Here is a 20,107-nt window from a genome sequence, read left to right as displayed (position 1 = left end):
CTATGGAGGTTAAGGGAATTTCTTGGTTTCCCTCATTAAACTCATCAAATTCAACATCCCAAAACTCCACAGCGCTTTTGTAGACAAGTTGTGACCTGCACAACCACCACGCTATGAGATAATGACGGAACGATACGAAACGGAGCCGTTTTCGAGGTAAATACAGGGTAAATACGGAGACTGCTTGCTGAAAAACTGTCCCTGAACGCAACGCGCATCAGCGGTTTTGTATGAATTTACCTCGAAAACGGCTCCGTTTCGTATCGTTCCGTCATTATCTCATAGCGTGGTGGTTGTGCAGCTCACAACTTGTCTACAAAAGCGCTGTGGAGTTTTGGGATGTTGAATTTGATGAGTTTAATGAGGGAAACCAAGAAATTCCCTTAGCCTCCATAGCGTAGCTCTGAGCAGCCTGCTGCTGCGCTCCGCTGTACTAAAAATAGCTTACACCTACAATTAAAGGTAACGAACCTACTGCTATGACTATAGCAATTATGGCAATGGGCCAATTTGCCAAAATGTTGAACTATCCCTTTAAACTACTCTATGGCATAATTTAAGGCCAAAAAAGAAAAAAATAGATAAATCAATATCAATCAAAGGTCTGAGGAGAAGAGACAAAGGACAGTTGGAGGAAAAGAGAAATATTTACCCTGTAAATAACCTGTACCACAACCTTGTGTGTGCATGTGTGTATCCTATCTGCTGTGGTAACACTGCTAGCATGGATTTGTGCATGCTTGCATCTTTCTGCACATATCTCGGTGTGTGCCTCTGTTAAGAAGGTAATTAATAGAGGCCACCATATAGTCTCTTTCCCTTGGGTCCCCTGTCCAAAGTCATTACTGTCAAGCATGCGCATGTGCGCACACACACACACACACACACACACACACACACACACACACACACACACACACACACACACACACACACACACACAGCTAAGAGGCATGCACATAGGCAAATGCTGGCGGAAATATACTTTCTCATGGCTTTTACATGCAAACAAAGTGGAAAGTGATGCGTGATATCATGAGGCCAGGCTTTCATCAGCCAATCAGTTGCTATCTAATAGCACACATACAAAACACAAATAAAAAAAAATGACAGACAGGTCATACAAATGTTGAATAAACCACTAAGAGCAACATCTGAAAAGTAAATATATCTCTAACTCACTTAATATTCCAAAATGTATGAATATGCAAATGTGATTGAAATAACCGGTGGACACAAACTGTCTCCAGCTCTAGACGTCTGCTCTCAGTTTATGTGCAGAGTTTCAACATCAGTCTCCGCATACAGAAGCATGACTTAAATTTTGTGCTTTTTCAAATCAAATCAAATTCTAAACCGAGCGAAGCTGAGAGTATGACTCTCTCTGTATATAAATATTCATGCAACATAACCATGGGAAACATTCACATTTTGACATCTTGTCAAATGAAAATGTTAAATTGTTGTAGTTTTCCACTTTACTGCCTAATGCTGTGACCTCCATCTGTACAACAGTTGAATGGTCCAGTCTTATGTATTAATATATCAGCCAGAGAAACTTTTACGTTGATATTTTATGTTTTGATGTTAACATAAAGTCACATTAAATGAAGCAGTAGTTTTCATGGAATATTTAGATTGCTGTATGACTGACTTGTGGGCACGTTCAGGAGCCGTGTGTATTTACAGTGTGTGAATGCCTATGTTTGCCCTTGCTTGTATTTGTACAACACGCATATTGGTATTTATGTGTACTATTGGTGTACGTGTGTGTGTGTGTGTGTGTGTGTGTGTGTGTGTGTGTGTGTGTGTGTGTGTGTGTGTGTGTGTGTGTGTGTGTGTGTGTGTGTGTGTGTGTGTGCATAATAGAACCCTTAAGGTGTATAGAGACAAAGTGGTGTCAGCCTTTATCAATATTTGACTGCAGAACCAGAGAATGGATGAATCTTTAATATGACCTTGGAGCACAACAAAGACACAAAGACATAGGGGACAAGAGAGAGAGAGAGCAAGAGAGAGAAAGAGAAAGATAGAGGGATGGGGAGTGACAGAAAGGGAGTGAGAGGCACAGGAAGACTGAAGAAGTGAGGAGGACAAAAAGGAAAGGTGACGGCGCATTTTCACATCAACTTGCTTCATGCGTTTTTAAAAGGGTAGAAAAAAAAACAAGGGTCATGAAGTTCAGTATTTAACTTCCAGTTCTGATTTTGTCGACCAAAGATAGCTCAGTGAGCTCAGATGAGAAATATTCTACACAGGTTGTAAACTTGATCAGCTCTTAATCTCATGCATGACTGTTCATAACAGATTACAGCACACCTGCATTTTACAGGGCAAAATGGTCAATTGTTGGCCCTTCCAAGTCACAAAAACAAAAAGATGATTTTCTCTGAAATGTGTTACGTTGACAATGTTAAATAGCATCTTCTGTTGGTTTTACATGCATCATTTTAAATAATACATGTTTAAATGACGTTGACAAAATATTGAGATCACTTAATATGCACAACCTTTTCATTTGATTTTCATTCTCTTTGTAGCTCTTAATGGTAGTTTGGTCCACTCCTCTTAATAAAGCTGCTTGGGTTCTCTCAGCTGTGTTTCAGCTCTCTCCATAGATGCTCAATTGGATTAGGATCAGGACTCACAGCAGGCCACTTCAGACCTGATGTGACTCACCAAATGCTCCGATTTGGCTTCATCTGTCTAAAGGACATTCTCCCAGAAGCATTGTAGCTTGTCAACAAGCATTTTAGCAAACTCCACTCAGGCTTTTTTTATGTTTCTATTCCAAAAGTGGAGTTTTCTTTCCACTATTCATAGTGTCTTTCTAGTCACTCTGGTGGCCATGTTCCTTTTGTAGTCACCTCCAGAGGTTGACAATGGCTCCATGGACCTAAAACATCTTGACTGTTAACAGCTGAAATCCCTTTATTCTGTGGCGAACCAAAGTCATGCAGTCCTTTTTTTTCTGGGCAAATTGAATCGTAGGCAACTGGACTTGTATTTGTCTGAGAAGGTGTGAGACTTGTTCGTACGCAACAGTCACTAGTCCGCACTAGCTAGACTAGCTGCGGACTAGTGAGACTTGTTGCGTACGAACTGATGAAGCCCCTTGGATAAGAGGCGAAATGTCTTCCCGGACAAATACAAGTCCAGTTGCCTACGATTCAATTTCCCAGAAAAGAACGATGACCTGGATGAATGAGAATATCCATAGACAAAGTCATGCAGGTATTTGTGACAAAAGAGCTTTCAATTTCAATTTCAGGAAGAATAGAGCACTGTTTCAACACTTTCTGCTTCGTCCATATCATTTCACTTTGGCCTATTCTATATACCCATGCACCCTCATTGGCATTATTGCCTGGTAGCTACAAGAACCAAGACCCTCAGTCTAAAGCTGATTAGACATGGAGAGAAAGTGGAAGGAGAGAGAGACATGGAGGACAAAAGAAGGACACTGCAGAAGTATGCGAGACAAAGTAAGAGACAAGGAGCAGAAGTCCTGTAGAGGAGAAACTGAGACATACAATACAGAAAAAAAAGGAAGACGAAGATGAAGTAGTATTGGCAGAGTGGATTCATCAGGTGGGGTGGGGTTTGGACTGAGCACCAAGAGCTGAATATTTATCAAGTATAGGCTGCTGTTATGTTTTTCTAAAAATAGAAAAGAAGGAGGAAATAGTTGAGCTCTCAGATGGTTAAGCTATTTGTTTTAAGTCAACTATGTAGTTTTCAATATTCCAGTCAGGTGAAAGGCCTTCTTTTTCTTCTACCTCTTAGCAAGAAAGTGAATAAGTACATTCCCCAAAGTGTCAAACTATTCCATAAAAAAATAAAAAAATAAAATCAATGACATTATTTGTTACAAAGTGCTGTCAAAACTTTTTGTCATTTCCAAGAGAGTGGTGTAACTGCGGCGCGGCTAAAACACGGTGGGATTTGGAAACACATTATCTGTGCTTGTTAAAGGGGGCTGGCCTGAGTCTGATGCAATGACTTCGCCTCTTTTCACCCAGCACTGTGCCGGGGTTATGCCACAGTGGGTGGCACAGACAGGACGAGTCTGCAGAGACTCGTCCACAAAAGCTTCTCCGGGGGGACAAACTGATGTCCTTGTTGAGGAGGAGCACAAACACAACACTTTGGTTCTAGCCTCAGGCAAGATAACACGTTTGGTTTTTTTGTTGCTCTGATCCCAGATGATCGACTGGCCGTTGGAGAGAACGGTAAGGTGATATTTTCAGGGAGTGATGAAATGAATCCTCTAAAACAAAACCTTTAATCATGTCTTTTCAACAGAGATGAATAAAATAGGCTCATTCCCTCTGTGGTGCACTGGCCGTATTTATGAGTGGATGCGCTCAAAAATTTCCTCCGGCTAATCAAAGACAACACTGAGATAATTGTCTGTGGCACTTAACAAGGAAGCCTGGAAGTTGCACATCTTGATTCCTTTTCTTTGAAGCCTTACAACCCAGTCAGGCATCTGGGTGTTATCATCGACTTTGATTTAAATTTTAACAAAAATTAGAGGATATTCGTATAAACAAGAGCCAGAAAAAGAAAGAAAAATCTCTCAGGCCTCCTAGAAAACATCACTCAGACAGCTCCAGCTCAATCAGAAAGAAAACAACAAAGCTGAACATATCACATCACTTCTCAGATCTCTGCACCGATACCCACTGTGTCAAAGAAGTGATTGCAGAGTATTGTTACTATAAATGGTTCAAGTACATCTCTCACTCTCTTTTGACCCTCTAGGAATCTCAGGTCACCAGGGACCAGTCTGGTTAATGGTCCAAACTTGTTTTGTTGCAAAATAAAAAAAGTTAGAAACTTCTGAAAGATCTCTGATGTGCTTAAACTCTGGCTGCATTTAAGGGGGAAATACAAGTCTGTTGTGGTTTTTTGTTGCTGCTGTTTTGCTAACCCTCCTCCGGCCATGTGCATCTGTTTTTAACAAAGCTGGCAAGAAATCAATCAGTTAAGTGATAAATAACGTTATGTATCATATACGGTGTTACAACATTTATATTTGTGTAGTTTAATCTGTCCTGAACATGATATTACAGGTTACGTGGGCGTGTTTGTGCTGCGGTGCTGCATGGATGAGAGCTGGGACACCGAGTCGGATGCTCTGATCTTGCAAAGTGTTTTTTTCAGCCAGAGATGCTACGTGGAAGGCAGAGAGCCTCCATTCTCCCTCGTAACAAGTTACATGTCATTTATTAAACCATCACAATTACTGGAAAGTTTTTTAATGAAGGTAAAAATGTAGCATAGTTCCTCTTTAAAACAAACTGAAACACTTTTCAACCACAAGTAATAGCACTGTGACTCTTTGATGAACTTTGACTGTTTTTTTTTCTGTTTTAAATCTAGTTTTAATGTCAAGCTTGAATTTCCACTATGTCTGAAATGGCCTTGATTAGAAGGGCCAGTAGGCAGGTAAACAACCAGGAGGGCTATTGAAGTATTTATCTGTCAATCAAAAAAGGGGAATCATACCGGCATTAATTGGCTGTTTACTTTAGAGGAAAACAAAGAAAGTAGCAACTATGCTTCAGTAAAACAAAGGTGAACCATGCAGGTTCTCTCTCTCTCTCACACACTGTAGCCTGTTGTCTTTGGTTAAAGAGGGACAACAAAAGGACAGCGAGACAGATCAAGAGAGAGACGATGGGAGAGAGACAGTGCACTGCGGCTAGAGTGTGAGCAGGAAACCACACACAGCTGAACGCACACTGGAGAAAAGTCAAGTGGATGTCTGTCTATGACAAAGCCTCTTCATGCGTCAAGCCAGGTACAGACCTGTGTGCTGTGTGTGATGACAGACATGCACGGACACACATTTCTACAGTTATGTCATCCCACATCACTGGTGTTACTATGTTGTAGTGTATATAGTATGCTGGATGTCCTACAGTCAGTCACCTCTGGGGGCAGGACTCAGATCTGCTGATACAACCCAAGTATTTTAATCTGTGCATGTCAGACCTGTATTCAGTTAGCAGAGACACACCTCTGAATGCTCAGGTACAAAAACAATTTTTGGTTACTTGAGAGTTTAGCATTAATTTGACAATGTATAAAAAAGGGGATGCCATACTGTATAATGTTAAAAATCCAGCTGTGGCCTGGCCCTCATCATCAGATCACAGTGAAAATAAACAGCTAGTGTCCATTTCTGCAGCTCATTAGTCCGTTAGAACGAACAGACAGTCGGGCTGTGATGTGATTTCTTTCCATTTAATCAAAATAAAATACAAGTGAAGCAGCGAACTTGCCTGCAAATGCCAAAATCTGAACTTTGAAACCTTTGTTCTGTTGGTCGCACAGCAAAAATGACTAATGACTCAGTATTTTTGACACTGACATTGTCAATATATCTAATTGGATGTTTTTACCCATTCAGAGCTCTGGAAACTGACACCGAAATGCAAATATAACTCAAAATCCATCGCAATGTGAGTGATTTGTTGCAGTCCTGCCAATAAGTTAACCTACCTGAACCATTCAGCATCCATCCTGGCTAAACAAAACAGTCTCTCTGTCCCTCTCCAGCTGCTGTAGTACAATAAGAGCTTATAAATGTTGGATATCTCTTATGCCCTGCTCTATTTCTCTTGCTCTGTGTCACTGCCTGCTTCCTCCACGATGGTGAATAAGTAATTTGCCTTTTTGCCCTCTGCTCTCTGAACAACATAGGAGCAGTGGCAAAGGAATTTGCTCCAAAAACACAATCACAAACTCATTCTGCATGTCCAAAACAGGAACTCATTTTGTGTTTTTGCGCTTTTCATCCTCCATGTGTGAGCTTTTATTCCTCTTTTAAAATATTTAGTTCATTTACATTTAACTAACAAAGTCTTCTTTAAAAGGAATCTCTATTTCACTAAGCCTGGCATTCATGTTCTCCGTGCAGCAGAGTCGATCACAGTCAAGCGGAAAAAGCAAGTGTGTCAACGCTTTACTGTGGAAAATTTGTCTGAATCAGAAGTTTAGAATCTGCTCAGCCTCAGATGCTTTCTAATGCAAAATCAGCTGCAGTATACAGTTAGAAAGTGTGTGTGTGTTTGTACTTTTCAGTGGGACAGACACATCTGTGTGCGTTTTGTCCTTTTCTCACTCAAATATAATTAGCACACGCAGAGATACAGTTCCTACGTAACACGGACACACCTTACAATACACTGAAGCACGACACACGCACACAAACACACACACAAACAGTATACTTCCTTATCTCTCCTTTGTTTTGCATGTTAGGAGTTACTTTGCGATTAGATCATACTGAGATTTAATCGCTCTTTGATCTGAGGTTTTAGCTGCGTCAGAAATCGCACTTACACACGCACACACACACATAGATGAACGCATACAAGGGCATTTGCTGGCACTCAATCACCCTGACACACACACACACACACACACGCACACACACACACACACACAGCAAACCATCTGTGTCAGCACATCATGCAGAGGCCAGCAGTAGAGTCTTTAAAGACTGCACAGATATAGAGAGGAGGGCAAAAAGCAGGAAGTCAGAGGGAAAGGAGAATACATCAAGTGTAGTACAAGAAATATGAAAGAGATAAAGGAGTTAAAATCGATACAATAACCTGAGAAAAATCAATACTACACTTGCTATCATTTCCTTTTCCTTCAAATCGTTTCCATTAACACATGTAGATTGACTTATTGGAAAATAACGAGGAAGGCAACGCAGCTCATACACACGTAGCGTCCTCTTGCTTTATGTTTTATTTGTTTATGTCTCATTACAGTAAGTCGTTTCCCTGTATGAGCATAGCAGGGATCTAGATAAGAGTCTGCATTATCTCTCTGCTTGCCATCTTAGCTAATCTCCCGCTTCTGTCTGCATGGATGAAGCTGTAAGGAGATGATGGGGAGAAGGATGGGGGGGTGATGAAGAGAAGAGGGTGTGTTAAATGAATTTGTAATTATCAGTGTCACAGTTCAGGCATTAATGGGTGTAATGTGTCTGTATACATCTATGCGTAAATATGGTGTTGTGGTGTGACTTTAGCCTTGTGTGTTTGTATGAATGAGTGTATAGCTGTCTTAGCTAATATGTTGTATGAGTGTGTGTGAATCGAAGGAGAAAAAAAAAGGTGTGTGTTATTTTGTTGAAGAAAAAGTGTCATGTGTGTGTGTGTGTATGTGCGCAAATGTGCATGTGTGACTTCCAGGCATTATTTTCAGCATTTTCATGCCTGTGTAGCAACTGTCAAGCTCATTAGCACTTTCAGTAAAATGGGCTAATCTAAGAAACAGTTGTGTCTGTGTGTAAATGTAGTTACTTCAGCACCATTAGTTTCACTGTTATTTTTCTTATACAATACAGTGTGTCTACAGTTGTAGAGAAAATAATGACTTATGCAAACAGATACTTTTAGTAAAATGGAAATACACGGGAATATAAAAACACAGAATGCAGGTGAAATGGTGAAGGAGAGACTTGAATACATGAGCAGAATAACAGAAGAAATGCAGATCACATTCTACTGCCTTTTCACAACCAGATTGAACACCTGGGACATATATATTGGAAAGACATGTTCAATAGTGTGCTATAACCAAACCATTAAATGAGGGAATATGTTTTGGAATAAAGCTGAGGTCTACACACCTGCACAATATCTACCAATGAGCATCAACGCTGCACATTTGTACTGGCCCAACACCTTACTAGAACATTTTGGGGGTGTTCAGTGAGGATTTGTGGCTCTTCCTCAGATGCCTAACAGACCACACTTTGAGTTTACATGAGAAAATTGGAAGTAAAGCAGCAGTGGCTTTATCCAATATGTATTTTAAGTCATTCCTGGTCAGAGGTGCAGTGTATGAGAGGGGGAAATGTACATTTAAACAAACAGCAGATACTTGATTTGTCATTTCAGCAAATTGAAATTGAATATCTATGGGGAAATAAGTTATTTTATCTGTACATATGGGCGACTGCCAAGACAAGGCAGCTGAGAGACAGAAAGTGTGTGGCATTTAAAACAGTTCAGAAAACAAAAAAAAGGGAAAATGAATAAAGTTGCTTCTTACTGTTACTCCACATCAACCCTTTTCTCATTTCCACAAATACACCAGCCTATCTCTGGCAGTGCTTTGGAACAGTCCTTGGAGCAGATCTCCTAAACAGTCTCTGGTATACAGTACATCACAGTACAAGTCCTTCATTAGTCCCGGGTATATCATAATAGGCTTCTTCTGATATTGCATACGGAGCAATAATTAGTGTTAGACTGATAATAGCTGTGCATATAGAAGAGTCCTTGGCTATAGAGCGGACATCGTCTTTAGAATAAAGCTTAAAAGCTTTTTGTATAATAACCTTCACTGCAGTAAGAGCACAAACATTTACTGCAGCAGCGGTTATAGTACACAGCAGCAGTACTGTACATTGTGCAAGATAGGCTGAAGTTGTCCTCAAATAAGTGTAAATGTCATTTGTTATTTTTCTTCGTCCTCAAACAAAACTAACACTACAACTAAACACAGTCAAACTTCTCAAATTAATCTGAACTTTAAAGAGAACTTTTTTCCACGAGGCAGATAGATTTTCAGCCTTTCAGATAAAAAAGAATAGATTGAACTGTGAGATCAGATACTGACATGACAGAGGAGCTGGGACAAAAATGGTGAAATATTTCAACCAAATGATAAATTGAAAGTTCAATGCGGCAAGAAGTAAGATGCATCAATTTAGCTGCACTACAGGGCTGTGAAAACACAATAAGTTTGAACATTAACAAATTCTACACATAATAACTCACTAATTGCATCACATTGAGCACACACACATTTCTTCATGTTGCAAACTCCAGCCTGTACAGCCCAGATGGATGGCTGTCAACATGTCATTGCATAATTGTCATGCACTTTGGTGTACTTCTCTAGTAACGCAACACTTTGTAGCTTTTCAACCTTCAAATATTGTTTCTAAACTCATTTAAGTGGAAGAAAAACGGTTAGTAGGATGAATCGTGCCACCGCTGCAGCCAGCTGCAACTGCACTATGTAACCTTCCTGTTGGGGTGGTCCTGGTACACCGCAGTTGCACTAAGCTCCAGAGACCGAGCTCAAGCCCAGTCTCCCTGCTCCCCTTACCCACACAGCCTGTGCTGGGCTGTACGGCCGACCAGCCTCCCCTCCAGAGCTACAGCGACACACAAAACCCCCACCGGCACCGTCAACAACTTGGAGCGACCCCACTCAGGCTGCAGCGGTGGCACGATTCATCCTATTAAACTTTTTTCTACCATTTAAATGAGTTTAGTTATTTTAAAGGGATAGTTCGACATTTTGGCAAATTGGCCGATTGCCATAATCCCTGTAGTCATAGCAGTAGGTTCGTTACTGTTATTTGTCAGTGCAAGCTATTTTTAGAACGGCGGAGCAGAACCGTGAGCTGCTCAGAGCTACGCTACGGAGGCTAATGGAATTTCTTGGTTTCCCTCATCAAACTCATCAAATACACAACAACAACTCTAAAACGCTCTTGTGGACAAGTTGTGACCTGCACATTCACCACGCTATGAAATAATAACGGAGCGTTACGAGACAGAGTTGTTTTAGAGGCAAATGCAGAGACTGCTTGCTGAAAAACTGCTCCCAACCGGAATGCTCCTCAGCTGTTTTCCATGAATTCATCTCTAAAACAACTCTGTCTCGCAACGTTCTGTTATTATCACATAGCGTGGTGAACCTACTCCTAAAACTATAGGGATTATGGCAATGGGCCAATTTGCCAAAAATGTTGAACTATCCCTTTAAGGCCGAAAAACTACATAGTGTTGCTTTAATGTAATGCCAGTGTAAAAAATTCCCTGATCCCATCTCGGTTGAAAGTATGTGACATAGTAGCTAACCTCTGACCTCCCTGCAGGAAAGAAGAAGATTTCCTCTCCGGTGAGCAGATAGAGTATCATATTACCATTGTATACTTTATTATTATTATTCTGGATCTTACACTTATTTATTGTTTAGGAGTTGATCTGTATAAAAAATCACCTCAAAGTGTCTCCCCACCTCCTATTATCCTGCTCTCTGCTGTGTCTCATCACAGTTTGTCTCCTTGTGCTGAAGCGGATGCTGCATCAAAGCACAGCAGGGGGACTGACACGAGGAAATGGTAAATCCTATCCATATGGTGTCCAGTTACACACACACACAACCAGTGAGAGAGAAAAGATCTAACAGCCTATCTTTGGCCGACATAGCAGTCGCCCACATAAATGTCCGCTTGGCTCTGCTCTGATCACATAATTGCTCTGTGCATACCTCTCCCACACATACACACACACACATGCACACACAAAGAATAGGAGTATACATCGAGAGTATATACTGAAGCACACTCTGGGAATTTGTTCACACGTATTTCGTACACACACTTAGAACCTGCATATAGTATATACAGAACCCACACACAGACAGTCCCTGTTCAATACAACATGAAGCGAACAGTTGAACATGCAGGTATGCCTGTGAGCATACATGCACACATACACAAGAAATACCAAATACAAACTCCCACCAGCTCACCCACGCAGTCAGCAAGCCGAGGAGCGATGGAGACACAGACATGCAGAAAGTAAAAGGTGAGAAAAGAGAAAGTAAAAGAGAAACTGTGGAAAGAAATGACTACAGTGAAACTGTCCCTCCAGATTTTAGCTGTGAAAATAACAACTTGAACAGTTTGTGATGTGATATTTTTCACTTTCTAGTCTTTTTTCCTATTTGTCATATTACGGTGGAATCATCCTGTTCCATAACACTTTCGCCCGGCTGGACATATAATCACATAATACACATGTAGAGGACTTTGTGTTGGTGGCTCTGTGTCCTGGGAGATGGTTTCTATTCAACTGTCCTTTACCATATTAATGGATTCCTGCCAGCTGCAAGGCTACTGCTTTGTAGACGATATTGGGCCTCATTCACGAACCGTTCTTTAGAACAAATTTGTTCTTAACTCCTACTTACGAAGTTTTTACGAAGATTGTGGCATTCATGAATGTTTTCTTATCCAGAATTTGTTCTTAACTAAGAACAAAATCTACGAACAGTCAGGAGTATACTTACGCACTTTTAGGTGCTGAGACTTCTGCAAAAATAACCGATTATAGCATTTTCTTTTGTTCTGCAGTTGTATGATATTATATGATTTGAATAAGAATTATTTTCTTATCTTTTATGATGTTTTTTTTTAGTATATTTTTTGGCGTTATTGCCTTTATTTGATAGCACAGTGAGATAGACAGGAAAGGGGGAGGCAGAGAGAGGGGGAATGACATGCAGGAAATGTCTGCCCGACACGGGATTCGAAACGGGGACGCCTGCGTTGAGGACTGTAGCCTCTACATGGGACGGCCGCTTTACCCACTGCGCCACGCACCGCCCCATCTTTTATGATGTTTTTAATAATCATATATATTAATAATAATAATTGACAAATCATTGCAGTCTATTAAAAAACATTATAGACACTTAATTCATATCAGTTGTTTTTTTTTTCTCTTTTTTGGGGGGGGGCATACAGCTGCCGATATGATTTTTTTTTTCCTAATTGCGGGCTGCAACAGTGCACTTACTGTAAGTGTTCACACTACACACAACTGTTTTTTTTGATATGTGATAATATGATGATATTTATGATGGCACACGTGAGAGTGTGGTCTCTCTGATAACAACCCGAAGAGCTGCATCCACTGCTGACGCTACTAAATATAGCCTAAATATAAATATAAAAATATAAACTAAATATAAGCCTTTTGTTTCTTTGTTTCTTTGTTTCATTCCTGCCGCAGTAGCACCACTTCACTACTTCAGTTCTTTTTACGTTTGGAGTCATGGTGCTCCCTCCCATATTTTCATTTGCGCATTTCAACTTTCTTTCTCACTTCACCTTCTCTGCTCAGTGCCTGTGGTTTCTGTGTGCACACGGCCCTGCAGTCTCATGCCCTTTTACGGGCATTGATGGGGCGTTTACCTATGCTAATCATATGTTAATTAGACTCACCTGGCACACGCCCTCAACTTACGAGGAGATGGCATAAGAACACAGCTGCGAACAATTCTGAGGCTTACGAACGCGTTGATGAATCTGACGTAGGGTTTTCTTAAGGAACCTCTTAAGAACAACTTAAGAAATAATCTAAGAAGGTTCTTAAGAAGATATTGGTGAATGAGGCCCATTGACCTTTGACCTCCCTTTTAAAAGAAGTCAATAGAGGACTGAATTCCTATACAAACTTTTGTCGTATATTTTATCTCACTACTGCCAGCACATCAAATTCATACATGGAATCGAATGTGATCTTTTTGCAATTTTTCATCTGGAAACTTTATTCTCTGGTGTTTCTCTATAACATCAAATATTCATGATCAAATTTGTTTAAAAAAAATCTTTTTTATAAAGGGAACAGTGTGGCATGTTGGGAAATCTCGAGACCCCGTTCTCCCACCACATGAAGCGTCTGTCTGGTACTTTTCCTCCAATGTTCTGGGCCATCATCTTATAGGCCTTCCTTTCTCACCGTTATGAGGGGACACTTTGCACCTCCACTGCCTTCGTACAGACACAGGTTATGTAAGTCATCAACAACAGGCAGGGCTTCTTTTACCTTAACCTTTGGCAGTTATCCACTTCCCTTTGTACCATTTAAGGTTATTCACAGGACTTGAACAGCTTAGACTTAAGAGTCTTAGAGTCTCCACTGGTTGCTCATCCAAAGCCAGGGGGATTTTGTTACTTCTGGACAGTCTCTATGCTAAGTAAAGTTGACTGCCTGGTAGTATATATATATATATATATATATATATATATATATATATATATATATATATATATTCATGAGGCAAACATAAAAGTGTTGTCATTTTGTCTCTCCACAAAAGGAAATATTTTCTTAATAAATCATTAACTGTCATCACATTTTCGTTGAATCTTACTGGATCCTAACTCGTGCACTGGTGTATGTGACATCAACTCTTTCCAACTGAATTCAAACCAAAAAGACAAGAGGAAAAAATCGATGTTAAAATCTACAATGTGAACTAACTAAAAACTGCATTACATGTGTTTTATTAACCGAGATCCCATCGCTCATAGTAAGAGTAAAACTGTGAGAATAGGTTTTCTAGGCCTTTAAAGCTCATCTTCCTCTTACAGTAGTTTATTGAGTGCAATTCATAATAGTGTAATCCTCAAATGCTGTGTGTCTGTAATTACAAAGGCTCTCTAAAGGATTGTTTAGTTGCCCTCAAATTCCCTCGATTAAACTGCCGGGGCCTACACTCTCACTTATAAGCAAGCACATTTGTGAGGCAGGATTACATTACAGGGGAATCAATTCTAACTGGATTGTTATAATTAGATGACCTGAGTTTGCTAAAAATCAGTAAGTAATTTTCTGTGTTTTATCACTTTCAGGATTTGGCAAGGGTGCGGGACAATAAAATTAAACACGCTGCTGGTAATATTTATAATTACAGAACCTCCACTTGTAAAACTGCAGATCAAATCTTCTGGGAATCACAAATACGGACACAAAGACGGCATGCAGGTGATGTGTGTGGATGTAAACAAAGCCAAGCAGAGCGTATACAGCTGACCTCTTTGTCACGCATACTTAACTCACCATACAGAACCATACAAAGCATTATTGAGACCACACACCAGACGCTGATAGCCCAATCACACTCTCTCTGTCAAGCTGATCAGCTAGAACAAAATCGATCAGGAATAAAAAAAAAAGACCATCAGCAGATCTGTCATCAGCTGGCTGCTGATACACGAATGAGCACAACGGCAGCAACAATGACAGCAGCAGTCAGACAAGCTGATCATTACACACTCTCAGCAGAAAAAAAAGGAGAGGCAAGGAAACACACAGACAGACGGGCATCTTGGCTTTGGCAGAGAGTCTGGAGAGGAGTGTTATCTGAGGGAGGCAGAGGTGGTGATTGAGGAGAAAAACAGAGAGAAATTGCCCGAGCAGAGTGACATACACGTCCACTGCATCAAGTTAAGACGTATCGATGTATCAGAAAGGAAAGGAAAGAGCGAGGAGGTGAGGAAATACCAGCGGTAGTATTGTCGAGAGAAGGATGGAGAGTGTTTGCAGTGAAAAATGATGATAGAGAAACAAAAAAAAGAAAGAAAGTACAAAGCCTGGGATGTTTCGAAAAGAGGAAGGCTCATTTTCAGCGAAGTGGAGACAACAAACACCAACACCATTCATCCTACCTGAGTTCCTCTTGGTGATGAACTTGACATCATCACAGGCTCCCGAGGCGAGGAGGAGGAGGACGAAGAGGGGGGATATGGTCTTCATCTCTCTACTCTCCGCCGGCACCTTGAGAAAACAGGATGAAGTGAGGATAAGATAGTAAATAACTGTAGCACGCTTGTTTCTGATTCATACATTTCAATCTGCAGATAACAAGAAAACAACAGTTAACATCAAAGTGTGTTGGAGTTATGATTCTGTCCCCTCATGATGTTCTCTCCAAATTTAGAGAAACCATGCCACTAAATGAAAAGGAAAAAAAAAAGCCTTCATTGTTGCAGCACTGCACACAGGATTTTCCGCCAATGTATTCCAAGCCTGGTGGGCTTAATCTTCAGGGAGTTCAGCAGCTCACTTAGAAACCAAGACACAATGCTTGTAACGCTCCCCAGCAACATCCATTAGTTAAAAGTCTTCTTCTTGACCAGCAAGCACCCCATCCTCAGTAAGCACGCACTTTTGAGAGAGCTGAGTACAGTAAGAAGTGTTATGCTAAAACAAGGGTTAGAAAAAGTAGGAAATTTGCAAAAATATCACAGAATATATGAAAAAATATTATTGAAAATTCCATCTACAGTAGATGCATGTTGGCCAGGATCCAAGTTGCTACCACTTGGAAATTAGGTGTTGGGGTGGTTTTTATTTGGAAAGAATAAGAGCGAAAACGACAGTCCACTGCCATACAGAGACCACCATCTTTTTAATGTTCTTCTTTTGGATTTGATACGATTTCAACTCAATGATAAAATTTATTTGTGTATCTCTGAGCCTTTACAGGGTACAAATGAAAAAAAAACAAACTGAAAATAGGCAACCTCTTGTTACATGTGGGCCAATATTCTGTAAAACGTTAAAAAAAATCTTTATTAGATGTATAGCAAAAGGAATAAAGCAGAAAAAATATTAATATTGATCTGAAACACAAGATTGGTGGGGTTTTGAAAACATCTTTTTTTTTCTTCAAATGATTAAAATCAAAATCCTGGAACTAAATTTGATTTAACCATAGACTGTGAATACAAAAGCTGCAGAGGCTTTGGGGACACACTTTCTGAGCCAGCCATGTGAAATCACATTGATAGAACACAATCAGATTTTTTCATGCTTTCTGTGTACAAAAAAGTGTATGGGTGCACACACGTACACACACACACACACACACTCACTCACACACTCACACATACACTCAGAAGAACCAGGGAAAGATCAAAGATGAAGATTGGCCATAGCAGCAGTCATTTCATTGTATTTTTCATACACATGACAATAAAAGGAAACTCAAACTCCAGCTTGAGTGCTGATTGAAATCACATTTCATTCACATGAGCAGTGGGATAGCTGATGACAGAACCTGGGATGGTGTAGAAATGTGAGCCACAGCTATTTGCCTTTCAAGATGGGCACTGATGGGATGGGCATCTAAAGCTGGGAACAAATGAGTGTGAAGAACAAAGCCAAAAGAACAAAAATATGAGGAAGAATGCTGCATGTTGTTCCCACTTACAGTTGGAAATGATTCATCTCTGCAGGCTTTCAAGGCATCCTGCCTGCCACCACTTGTCGATTAAAGTAGGGTATTGCTCAAATTTTTAATATTTGATTTAAGATTAAAAGGCAAACATAGTTTTGCATATTCATGATTTTTATTTTATGAGAAAAGCCAAAAAAGTGCAGTCATTTAAAAGAATGACAGCATTTGGGGTGCCATATGAGTCAGCCTTATAATTTCACAATCCATCACACAGACACACAGACACACAGACACACAGACACACACACACACACACACACACACACACACACACACACACACACACACACACACACACACACACACACACACACACACACACACACACATCCCAGCAAACACTTTCACCTGTTACAACACCACATCAGATGTAGGAGAGATGCAACTAATAACAGTAGCACTAATGATGAACCATGTCAAGGAGTCCCAATAAGCCATTACCCAGTTACTTAGCTTATTAGTTAGTAAGCTACATGGCTGAACCTGTGTCATCGGCTGCTAAGTTGTTGTCACAGTCCCTATTCGTCAATACCACCAACATCCTGACATCCTGTGTGAGCTGCTGATGTTTTTATCATTGTTTCATGAAAAGTCTGTTTGGTTTCTGTAGATCTACCTTCTGTTAAAGCTATGGTCTACGATTTGGAGCATTGGTAATTATTATTAACATCGTTTATACAGCGATTATGGTCCTGTGGTCCGATATACACAATATAAAAAGCAAAAAGAACAAAAAAAATCCATTCAGTCTATCAGCCGTGGGCCTGCATAGAAATTGACCAATGGGCGCCGCGCGCCCCGTCCGGCTCCCATTGGCTCGTACCCTCCATCCTATCCCCTCGTCTCCCCTGCTCCTCCTCGACCCGCCTCGTCCCCACCCCCTCCGCTTAGAAACTACAAGTAGTTGTAACCGCTCTGAGCTGCTCAGCCACAGACACATGAACCCACCAATTCAGCGCCTGCTGCCCCCCACCCCCGGTCAGTCTGCCGAAAAAAAGCCCCACTAGGATTCAGAGAAGCACAGTACAGAAGCACAGAATGTGTTGCTGCCCTTATTACCGGTACCGGTGCCGCGTCGAGTCTCCCTGATCCTCTCCCAGCCTGACCGGGGTGCTCTGCACCCTGCACACCGCGGCCCTGCTGAGCTCCTGGTCTTCCTCCTCTCCCCGACACACAGCTGCTTCCAGCCGCAGCCTGAGCGGTCTCTCTGCACTGCGGTGCTGCGGAGCTCCAGGCCCCGGTCTTCCTGCTCCTCTTCCCCAGACACAGCACCCTGTGGCCGGTCACCCAGCGCGAGGAGTCTCCCTGTAGCATGAGGCTGTGCTAATGGTTGCTAATGGCGGCGCTGCTCGTACCAGCGGTCGCCGCGGTCCCGTTGCCGGGGACGGCGACGACGGTACTGGCACACCGCCTCATTACCGGCAGCTGGTGCACAGCGGCGGCGCCAGCCCCGATGCCGCCGCTGTGCACCAGCTGCCGGTAACGAGGCGGTATTAGTGGGCTAGCACCGAGCACAGCCTCATGCTACAGGGAGACTCTTGGCGCTGGGTGACCCAGGACAGGGTCCTGTGTCTGGGGGAGAGGAGCAGGAAGAGTCGGGGCATGGAGCTCCGCGGCGCCGCGGTGCAGAGAGACCCAGGCTGCAGCGTCGGTGCTGAGTTTATGTTGAACAGGTAATCTTTGGTTTTATTGTGGAAGTTGTGACTGTGAATATGACATTTTACTCGGCATTCAAAGCCGCGTTTGGTTTCTGCAGGCAGCAGGCTTGTTGCTTGCTCCGCTCTGCTCTGTGAGGGGAGGGGGGGAGGCGTGTCGCGAGGAGGTCCCGAGGGGCGGGCCATACGAGCTCAGAGGGGAGGGGCGGGGGTGTGTGAGAGGTGCTTTTTTCAAATTTTTCTCATCCTCTTTCAAAACGTAGACCATAGCTTTAAGCCGTTTTGTGCCTGTAGAAGTCTTGAAATGAAACATAAATGTCCTCAAGAACAACAAGGCAGGACCCCATTATAGAATTGCTAGAAATTACCAGACATCTTTTCCATGAAAAGAAAAAAACGGACTGATTGGCTTAGATTGAGAGAGAAGATGGAAGAACTGTCTGAACACTGATTTACAACTGATAGATTACGTGATTATGGACTTGTATGTGATTTTCCTTGATAATCAGGGCGTTTTGTTTAGTAGGCTTATAAATGTCAAAATGTAAGCTACCTTAAGGGCATTTTAATGTTTGTACAAATGGAAACTTACTTGACAAATACTTAAGCAGAAGTAAGTGGTCCGGTCGTTTTCGCTAATGCTGCGTTCCAGGCAGGCTTTTGAAATCGTAAATTACAGCTTCAAGTCACAACTTACGACTTTGTAGCGTTTCAGGCAACCCACTCGTGTTTTTCCGACCTGTTTTACCGGTGAAAGTCACTATAACGGCCACTCGTAACTTCCGACCGGTGAACTCGTACCAGATCGAACTGGTACCACTTCACGGTCGGAAAAATACGAGTTTCCTTGAACGCACCATAACAGTCCTCGTCGCTACGTCGCCACATTCACGGCGTCCCTTGGCTGCACACACAGCCCTGCATGCCGTTCTCTCTCCTCATTGGATAAAAACTGTAGGATACGATAAATGTTTTCTCTTCGGCTCAGAGCAGAGCAGAGGGACTGAGAGACCCGTGTTTCGGTCCAAACACTCTATATAAGTGATTGCTGTCGGAAGATATAACTATTTAAAGGACAATTCCGGTCGAATTCAACACGGGGGTGTATTTTCATATCATTTTAGGTCTAAAAGAATGAATCTGAAGATTTTCAGTTTAATCGCTCCTGTTTTGCGGTAGCTGCGTCTGTCCCTGCATCGCCACGGCAGCAATGAATGGGAGTGGATGTAAGTTCCGCTGTTTAGGCTGTTTCCAGCCCTCAAAGCCGCAATTTTTTTCCACAGACAGCGTCAGATGGCTACTCAAACATGCACCGAGAAGTTTATTTACTTCAAGCAAGCCGACATGTTTGTAAAAGTCGATCTAATTCAAAGTCTCCCGGAGTCTCGCGCGAGCCCGAAGTTGCAGTGCTGGTGTATTCAGGCGCAGTAGGAGCTACCGCTTGTGTCATAAACACAGGAATATCAACTCTTTACTTGCTTGAAGTGTACATTTTTTTCCACAGACAGCGTCAGATGGCTAATCAAACATGCGCCGAGAAGTTTTTTTTACTTGAAGCAAGTAAAGAGTTGATATTCCTGTGT

General features: G+C 41.7%; 1 protein-coding gene across 2 annotated transcripts in view; it reads right to left on the bottom strand.

Moving 5' to 3' along the window:
* il1rapl2 (interleukin 1 receptor accessory protein-like 2) overlaps nt 1-20,107 on the bottom strand; it is a 668,322-nt gene that overhangs the window by 553,390 nt on the left and 94,825 nt on the right. For both annotated transcript variants that reach the window (XM_085788549.1, XM_085788550.1), the window contains exon 2: nt 15,296-15,404. In XM_085788549.1, coding sequence (XP_085644675.1) covers nt 15,296-15,383 — 88 coding nt within the window. In that variant the 5' untranslated portion in view covers nt 15,384-15,404. The remainder of the gene's footprint in view (nt 1-15,295; nt 15,405-20,107) is intronic.

This window comes from Trachurus japonicus, chromosome 10 (assembly GCF_045865225.1).
Source record: "Trachurus japonicus isolate A0001 chromosome 10, Traja_1.0".
Taxonomy (NCBI): Eukaryota; Metazoa; Chordata; class Actinopteri; order Carangiformes; family Carangidae; genus Trachurus; species Trachurus japonicus.
The sequence above is the reverse complement of the archived record's forward strand: the minus strand, read 5'-3'. Positions and strand labels throughout refer to the sequence as shown.